Here is a 10,231-nt window from a genome sequence, read left to right on the forward strand (position 1 = left end):
CGTATCACAGAAACTGTAGATGTGGGCAATGTACAGTTCTGCACCTTCACATGTTTTTCATCTTGAGATATGCACATATAATGCATACTCACTAGCCTGTTCATTGCTTTTGTAACATTCCCCTATTGTTTGGTCCTTAAATGATGAGAAGAATCCAAATCTGTATCACTGAGGCTTCCTTTGAATCTTTCCAGTCTTTTTTTGTGTGTTGTTGTTTCCTGGTATTTGTAAAGCAGACCACTGCACCCGTTCCCACAATGAATTGGGTCAAGGCTACCAGAAGGATTAGGTATTGTAATTGAAATAGAATGTCACAAGTTGAAAACGCACTTGATTACCCGGAATTTCCATATTAGTTTATGTAGCCGCATAAATAAATGCAAGAAAACATTATTCATCCACTGACGTAACTCACTTGGACAGTAGCAGAACAAAATTATCAAACACAGTCTTCCATTTACCATTTACAGTAATACACCATAACCAGCAGCCATGCCTATGGTAAACCATGGTATTAGTCACAAATCCATAGGTATCTGTAGCAGTTTCAGAGTCCGTACAACATACTGGAGTTCCACAATTGACATCTAAGGGGTGTTCGTGTTAAATTAATTTACAGTACTGGTACAGTATTTAAATACCTGAAATTAAAGTAGCTCTTTTTAATACCAAATTGCAGTTTATACTACAGTAAATGTGCGTGTATGCCATGGTTTAATAATAGCCCTTGGCCCGTACTAGCTGGTGGAAGTGAGCTGATCCAAATTACAGTTTATACTACAGTAAATAACGAACAATAAACACTGAACACGAATAGGTCCAAGGCCATATCGCCCTTACACTTTAGATATAATGGACGTGTTTACAGGGGAGGAAGAAGAAGGAGACCAAGAAGAAGAAGAGGGGGGGGGGGGTAACAATGCTGAGTCAGGGGGAGAGTTTTCTAAATTAAAGATTTTTCTACAAACAATCCTGTTGGCAGAACATCAGCAACTGAGCATTATAGCAGAGGTTGAAAACGAAAGCGGTATTTTCAACCTCTGTTAAAGATTTTTCCATTGTGAAATTTGAGAGTTGGTTGTTTAGTTTCAAGTTCTGCAGATCACTTGTATGATTAACCATAATGATGTGGAACACGTCATTTTACACTCACATTTAACATTCATATGTACATATGGATATAAGCTGACCATATGCAAAATATATTTTTTAGCATTGTTGTGAGTTAATGATCCCCACCAACCACCTTTTACACATTACAAAATTAAAAAATTCTTCTACAGAATGGGAGTTGTCAAGGAGAAACTTTTTTGGTCAGTTTTCAAATTTAACTTCTTTGCTGTTGGACATTTTACATAATTGGGTAAGTGGTTAAAAATCTTGGTGTCAGCATAGTGCACCCCTTTTTAATGTTACAGAAAACCTTAATGTGAAGTAACAAAGGTATTTTTACTTCTTATATGGTAATTATGCACACTGTTGTTCCTTTCAAACTGCACTGGATTATTTGCAACGAACTTCATGAGAGACAAATATTCTGTGAAGCAGCAGACAAAATGACTAACTTCTTAAACAGCCGTCTACAAAATTATCATGTGTGGTCATCACTATTATTCCTCCAGCATGTTTCTCAGCAATGAATACTTTTCTTACAGTTGAGTTATCCCAGAACATTATTCCTCGACATTGTTGAATGTCACCTTATCGATTTATCTTTTCCTCAACTTCATTTGGCCATGTATAGTCATTAAAGTTTGCAAAACTGGGCCAGAAATGACCTGCATGATATGAAGCAGGAAGTTGAAGATTTGGCCTGAGGAAAGGGATCTTCTTATGTCCAACGAATCTGATTTAATTTGCAAAATTTGAGGACCAGTTAAGACCTCTAACAAAAGAAAATTATATTCCATAAAACAACTGCAAGGCACAGGGAAAATGAACAATGGTGTCATTTCTTTTCTTAAGTATGCCTACTGGTATTTTTAAATTTCATAAACTGGAAAATAAGTGCGTTAACTAATGATTTCCTTTAATATCCTTCTCAAATAAAAGGACATAAGACCCACAACATAACACATATGTGGGGTTGATCATAGTTATGAATACTGGCCCCTGTTGCCTAGTTTCTGACAGCTAATATCTACTTTGATTATACACCATATTAAGAACTGGAATGATAGTAATGTTCCTTTCAATTCACTGAATACTTGGGTCTAGTGTAGCAGGGGATACAACCCGTCGGCTTTGGACAATGACGTCACAAGTCGCCAGAGAGCAGTTTACCATTTTCGCTTTTGCTGTTATGTTTCAGTTTCGTTTTTTTACTGATTGCTTAATAAAGTGGATCTGTTTATTCTATCTCGTGAGATTTTTTTTTAAAAGCCAAAAAACACTTATCAGCCACTGAAGGGAGCTACAACACTAAGAAGAATCGATTCTCGATTGGCCACTTGTGACGTCATTGTCCAAAGCCGACGGGTTGTATCCCCTGCTACACTAGTCCCGAATACTTGCAAGAAAGAAGTAATCTGAATGTAATATATATATATGCGCGCGCGCGCGCACACACACACACACACACACACACACACACACACACACACACACACACACACAGAGAGAGAGAGAGAGAGAGAGAGAGAGAGAGAGAGAGAGAGAGAGAGAGAGAGAGAGAGAGAGAGAGAGAGAGAGAGATGCTGAATTTGGATCACTGTTGTGGGAAATTAAGGTGTGTTAAATTGAATATCGTCTAAGATTATGAAAGTAAGATTTTTTTTGTCTTCACCTACATGAATTCCTATGGGCTAACCTATGTGCAACTGTTATTGCACATGGTTTTGTGAGTTGACATTTAAAGCCTTTGAGTTTACTTCACATCTGGATAAAAGTATCAGATGTGCACTAGTATTTTCTTTTACTAATCTCAAGAGTTTTACACTGTTAAGAGAAGAGAGTACCTGTGTTATTACAAACTTCTGAGGAGGTTACTACTACTCTTGGACAGTGGAAGCTTAAGAGCCATACTGAGAAAGGTATAAACATTGATTGAAATGCTGAAGATCTCTGTGGTCCTCTGCCACACAACATGTGGTCATACTCACAGGATTAAGTCAAAGGCTTTCAGAGAAGGTCAGATATAATGATGTAATATTTTTTCTTAAACACCAACAGAATATATCACATTTCTAGCATCTGAGCCATCTTAACACATTCTCAGTGTATCAACAGTTTAGAACTAGGCTATGCAGTCATCTCTTCACTTCCGGGAGCACCATTAACTATATACTGTTTTTGCTTTCACTTATTATATCCTTTACCTGACAATACATCTTTTTCCACCATTTCAGTCTTTCTTCCACTTAACTCTTATAGTAAATGTATTCTACAAGTCCGAGCCAAGGTAAACAATCTAGGAAATGGTAGTATTTTGTAGCACTTCTGTGTGTTATATGGTTTACTTACATTAGATTTTGAAATGTTTTCTTAAACTTTGTAACAATAAGTATATTATTAATTGACTTATAATTCTTCTAGAATAAGCTACTGAATGCGACATTCATTCTCTTCACTAGAACTTTTGTAACACATCAAATGAGCAATCATTACATAAATTTTAATTCCCTTCACAGCAAACGGTTAAGTTGAAACTAAAAACTTTTGCAAAACTATAAATGTGGCAGCTGAAATACTCATACACAGACATTATATGTCAGAAAGAAATGGCCCCACAGTAGAAAAAATGGGTGTGAATTGAAATCTCAAAGTGACAAAAATTTTCACCTTTTAAGAGAAAACCCAAGTTGAAATTATCTCAAACACTGTTGGCCGAAAACACGGCAAGTAACTGAATAATAAAAGGCTTAGACTTACCGAGAGTGTGAAGTTGGGGCTCTCCCACATATATTCTATAACAAATTACATAGGAGTCTGGGCTCTGTCTTCTTGACAACTTGTATGCTGGAGTAACTCGAGTCACGGAAACAAGTGACTTTAACAAAATGCCCATTCTGTTGTATACTGTATATGTAACTCTCGCAGATGTATCACACTGGTCTGGTAACACAGCTAAACACCAAGTCTCTAATACCATTGCATCTCCCTCAACAGTCCGTAGTGATATTTCCACACACAGCGACGTGTGAGTAGACGCCATTTCACCGCTCAACGCCTTTTTGGCTTCTGCAAGCACTTCGGGAAGATCCTTTATTGCCAGATTAAACTAAAAAGAAAGAAATTGGTTGATATTATTAACTCCATATGAACAGAATGTCTTACCATTTGCTACGTAGCACCAAAGCCTAAAGAAACCGAGCAATTCGGAACCTTTGGCATTTTGTAAAAAGCTCTATGTCAGAAACTTACAGTGGGTTCTTTATTGCCGCTTACCCAATCTGTCCCCGTTGAGTGTGGTTTGCATTTGGTGTGCACTTTCTCACCTAATCTCGACTGAATGATTATTTGCGCAGCTTTTAAAACAAGAAATTTTGTAAATTTATCTAGTTCCTTTTTATCATGTATACTTAATTTAACAGTTGCCATTTTTCATCCAAGCAGTTTTCTCGTCTCTTCAAGCTTTAACATATACCCATACGCTGGACAGCATGATCACCGAAACCTTACTGGAGAAAATCCACTTGAACTAAATGTCACTAATCACTTCGCCTAACTCCACAAACACTACACTTCCAAAGTCTAATCACTTGACTTCAATTAAAGATGTTAAAAGCTTCTCATCAATTGAGAACAGTGTTCCCAAGATCAGAACCACTCCCACTTGGGAGCTTAGATGCCGGACATTAGAACTACAGTCAATGCCATAACTTTGCATTTCCTTAGTTTGAACGGGCTGTACACTAAAAAAGTATCCAACATATTAATAGTAGCGGCATTGAATACTTAAGAAGTTCAACATTTTACACACACAAACCGCAATCACAATAATCCCATAAAAGCCGACGTGTATATCAACGGCCTTCATTTGTTCCGGAAGTACACAGGAAGGTGAAAGTGGCGCCAAGAAGGCGGTGCCGTTGTCAGCGGCAGCAAAGTGTCGGTTTGCTATTGGCTGGCGTACTAGGAATTACGAGGGTTCGTCCCCTACGGAATTCGTCACAAGGTCTCTGCCCTTGAGATGTGTTTGTCTTGCACTAATAGAGGCATTTACATAATATGTCACGCGGATAATAATGTGTGATAAGCACAAAAGTAATAAACAGAAATCTTAAAACGTATCAGTATGTGTACTGCAGAGTCATAGACTGGAAATGCTGACGCCAGTGTGTTATCGTTATCAGTTGCATTTCATAAACTTGTGACTTGAACTGTAATGTGCAATGACACATACAAATTTGATTTTATCTTTTACAAATCGTTCGTGAAAGTCTGACAAATTTGAAAGGAATGAAGCTGTTTATAAAATAACTTTTTCGGCTAACAGTCACGATTTATTTTTTATTTATATTTTTGCACGGCTCGTTTCGGGCAACGATTCCAGTTTTCAAGTGCGTTTATGCGTGTGCTGTGTCATTTATAAGTGTCTCAGATGATGCAGTGTTGTTGTGTTTACTTTAAATACATATAAATAATAACGACTACAGAAAAAGGCAGCATCTCACATCGCGAACGGATTGAATGATGGCATAGCACACGAAAAACGCACTTGAAAATAGGCATCATTTCCCAAATTACGTCATTCAAAACATAAATAAAAAGAAAATAGCGACTGGTAGCAACAAACCCACAGAAAACCATTTGAGAGTTATACTTTTATCTATTATGAAAAGTTTCGTAGTTTATAATAATAACTAATAACACAATAGATTTTTTTAGCTAGTTGTACACGTGTCATTAAAAGCATTTTTTGTGATTGTAACGCTGATTTTTATTTGAGTAACCTTTTGTTATGGGCTTGCTGCAGCACTTCTTGCCACTGTAGCATGTGCAAGCCTCATTCTTATCAAATAAGTACTAACTACTGCAACCTACATTACATTTATGTGAACTTGCTTTCTGTGTTCATCTCTTGGTCTCCTCCTATAATCCCCCCCCCCCTCCAGTCTCCCTCCAATACTAAATTGACATTTCCTTGACGTTTTAAAATATTTCCTATCAGCCGATCCCTTCTTTTATTCAAGTTGTGCCACAGTTCCTTTTCTCCCCAATCTATTCAATACTTTCTCATTAGTTATGTGATCTGCTCATGTAATTATCAGCATTCTTAAGTAGCATCACATTTCAAAAGCTTCTATTCTCTTTTTGTTTAACTTGTTTACCACCCATGTTTCACTTCCATATATAGCTACACTCCATACAAATACTTCCCGAAAAGACTTCCTAAAACTTAAATCTATATTCATTGTTAACAAATTTCTTTTCTTCTGAATCGCTTTTCTTGGCATTGCCAGACTATATTTTGTATCCCCTGTACTTCAGCCATCATCAGTCACTTTTAATGCCCAAATAGTAAAATTAATGTACTATTTTTCTCTCATTTTCCAATCTATTTCCTGAAGCATTACCTGATTTAATTTGACTACTTTCGATTACCCTTTTTTTTCTTTTGTTGATGTTCATTTTGCATCCTCCTTTCAAGATATTGTCCATTCCATACCATTGCTCTTCGAAGTCCTTTGCTGTGTATGAAAGAATTAAAATGTAATTGGCAAACCTCAAAGTTTTAATTTTTTGTTTTGTAAATGAAATTATTTTATGTTTTGTAACTGAAACTGCCTTTTCCTGCTGCCTCTTAATTTATTTATCTCAGATGTGTTTCGCCGTTTTCTTGTTCTAAGACATCATCATCAGTGGGATGATATGCTGATCTGCGTTTATTGTCATCTGGTCTGGAGGTCGCACTACCATTTTATTACTGACATACAAGCACAAATTTGTGTTCTGACCTCCATCACACTGTTCACTATGTTTCTCCTTATTTTTTGTGGTGTACTTTTGTTCTTTTGCCACTCACTATAACTATTTCATCAGACACTGCTTTTAACAATGTAAAAGATCAGCAAATCTTCACACTGATGATGCCTTAGAACAAGAAAAAGGCGAAATGCGTCTGGGATAAATAAATTAAGAGGCACCAGGAAAAGGCAGTTTCATTTACAAAACAAGTATTTCTATGCTTGCTGTGGAGGATGGCTACACAAACAAACTTGTTTTTATTTTTTCTCCCTGAACTTAAATTCCTTCTCCAAATTTTTTCGTAGTTTACTTCAGTGCTTGCTCAATGCACAAATTAAACAACATTGGGTATAGGCTATGACCCAGTCTCACTCCTTTCTCAATGAGTGCTTCTCTTTCATTCCCTTTGACTCTTATAAATGCTGACCGGTTTCTGTACAAGTTACAAATAACCTTTTGCTTCCTGTGTGTTACCCCTGCTACCTTCAGAATTTCACTGAGTATATTCCAGTCAGCATCTTTCTCTAAACCTACAAATGCATTAAATATAGTTTTGCCTTTCGTTAACCTGTTTTTAAGAGAATATGCATGTGCAGTTGTGCCTTGCATCTAACTACATTTTTCTGGAACCCAAACTGATCTTCCCTGAGGTTGGCCTCTCTTTCCATACTTCCATAAAAAATTGTGTCAGTATTTTGCAACAATGGCTTATTAAACATGTTTTGGTATTATTCACACCTGTCACTACCCATTTTCTTTGGAACTGGAACTGTTACATTCTTCTTGCAATCTAAGAGTGTTTCACCTATCTCATACATCTTGCACATAATGTGAAACATTTTTGTCATGGCTGGCTCTCCTAAGGATATCAGTACGTCTAAGAGAATGTTGTCAACCCCAGGGACCTTCTTTCACCTAAAATCTTTCAATACACTGAAATAATTCTCAAAGTACCAGATCTAACATTCATCTATATCCTTGTCTGTTTCTATGATACTGTCTTAGAGTTCATTTCCCTGTACAGCCCTTCTGTATACTCCTTCACATTTCCCTTGTTTGCTTAGCATTAGTTTGCCATCTGAGGTCTTGGTATCAATATAGTCACTTCTCTTTTCTCTGAAAGCCTCTCTAATTTTCCTGTAAACAGCATTTATCTTCCCCTAGTTATTAATGCTTCTGTAGCCTTGCAGTTTCCTCTAGCCATTCCTGGTTAGCCATTTTCCACTTTCTGTCACACTCATTCTTAGACATCTGTATCATCTTTTGCCTGCTTCAGTTGCTGCGTTTTTGTGTTTTCATCATAGGAAAGTTCCTGTCGAATGTAAATACTTCAGGATTAAAAGAGACCATGTGCCGAAAAGCAGAAGGGTTGAGTTGTCAAAAGAAGGGAAACTACTGCTTTCGGAGTTATCCTGTGAACACACACACACACACACACACACACACACACACACACACACACTTGCATTCCTGTTTTCTTATTCATTATTGTATGTACTTGTACATCATGCCTGACCACAAATCCTGTTCCGGACCGAACTTCACTATTTTCTCACTATATCTAACTTCAGTTTATCTGTTTACCTCTTTAACTTTCCTAACCTAGCTGCTTGATTAAATGCTCTAACTTTTCATGTCCAGACTCAGTTTTTTTTTTTTTTTTTCTGAGGAAGACATCATCCTGAGTAGTCACTGCCTGGATATCTCAATGGGTGACTACTTTAGCTCTGGAATATTTTATCCAGGAGCACACCATCATCATTTAACCATACAATAGTGATGCAAGCCCTCAGTTGTAGTTCTACATACATATATATGCAATCTTACTTCATTGCAACCCACCATATGGTGCTTGCCCGAGGGTACCTTGTACCACTGCTAGTCATTTCCTTTCTTGTTGTGCTCGCAAACAGAGCAAGGAAACTCTGATTACCTATATGCCTTCATATATGATCTAATTTTTCTTTCTTGCCTTCATGGTCCTTATTTGAAATGTATGTTGGCAACTGCTCTGCAGTCTGCTTAAAATCCCAGTTCTCTAAATTTTCTCAATAGTGCTCGATGAAAAGAATGTCGTTTTCCCTTCATGGATTCCCTATTGAGCCTTAATTAATTAAATAAGTTATTTACAAGAGCAGCAAAGCAGTTATTATTCAAGATGTCTACTTTTGGCTGTAGTTGTCCCTCATACAAGATAATCTAATGTGATGATGTGGCTTCTAGGCTACGAAACTGGTCATTAAATATATTATTTACAAGAGAAGCCAAGCGGCTGTCATTTGAGATACCCATTTGAGTATATGAGGCATCTCCGTAATACATGTTGATTGAACCTATTGGTAAAAAATCCATCAGCCCACATCTGAGCTGCTTCAATGTGTTCCTTTATTCTGATGAGGTGGAGAGCCCGAATACTTGTACATGTTCTATATATGGTCTCCTTTACACATGAAGCATACTTTCCTAAAATTCTCCCTATAAACCAAAGTTGACCATTCGCCTTCCCTACTGCCATCATTACATGGTTGTTCCATTTTGTATCACTTCACAACATTATGCCTAGATATGTAATCAGTATGACTGTGTCAAATAGCACACTACTAATGTTGTATTCAAATATAGCAGTATTGTTTTTCATACTCGTGTACATAAACTGACGTGTTTCTATATTTGGAGCAAGACATAATTCATCACAACAACTAGAAATTTTGTGTACATAATCTTGTATCCTTGTACAGTCACTGCACAATGACAACTTTCCATATGCCACAGCATCATCAGCAAACAACTGCACATTGCTGCTCTACCTTCTCTGTCAGATCATTTATGTTCGTAGAGAATAAGAGTGGTCCTATTACACTTCCCTGAGGCGCTTGTGATGGTACACTTGTCTCTGATGAATTCTCGCCATTCAGGGCAACATACTAAATAAAATTAACAAGTCTTTGAACCACTCCCATACCTGGTAACCTATTCTGTATGCTTGTACCTTTGTTACATGTGCAGTGGGGCACTATGTCTAATGCTTTCCAGAAATCTAGGAATATGTTATTTGTCTGTTGTCCTTCATCTGTGGTTCGCAGGCTATCACATGAGAAAAGAGCAAACTGAGTCTCGCACCAGCAATGCTGTCTACATCTGTGCTGATTGGTGAACAGAAGCTTTACCATCTCAAGAAAATTTATTGTGTTCTAATTGAAACTACATTCAAGAACTCCACAGCAAACCAATGTTACAGATATTGGTCTGTAATTTAGTGGGTCCATTCTTTTACATTTCTTACGTATAGGATTCACATGCACTATTTTCCAGTCACTTGGGA

At 37.2% G+C, this 10,231-nt stretch overlaps 1 protein-coding gene across 2 annotated transcripts in view; it reads right to left on the bottom strand.

Moving 5' to 3' along the window:
• Window positions 1-4,979, bottom strand: part of LOC124612874 (autophagy-related protein 13 homolog) — a 31,065-nt gene extending 26,086 nt beyond the window's left edge. The window contains exons 1-2 of one of the 2 annotated variants that reach the window (XM_047141314.1): window positions 4,387-4,979; window positions 3,871-4,219 (exon numbers count right to left, since the gene is read on the bottom strand). In XM_047141314.1, coding sequence (XP_046997270.1) covers window positions 3,871-4,219; window positions 4,387-4,539 — 502 coding nt within the window. In that variant the 5' untranslated portion in view covers window positions 4,540-4,979. Of the gene's footprint in view, window positions 1-3,870; window positions 4,220-4,362 lie in introns of both variants that reach the window. The other variant, XM_047141313.1, reaches the window with a different exon arrangement.
• Window positions 4,980-10,231: the final 5,252 nt, after the last annotated feature.

The sequence above is a fragment of the Schistocerca americana genome, chromosome 4 (assembly GCF_021461395.2).
Source record: "Schistocerca americana isolate TAMUIC-IGC-003095 chromosome 4, iqSchAmer2.1, whole genome shotgun sequence".
Lineage (NCBI taxonomy): Eukaryota > Metazoa > Arthropoda > Insecta > Orthoptera > Acrididae > Schistocerca > Schistocerca americana.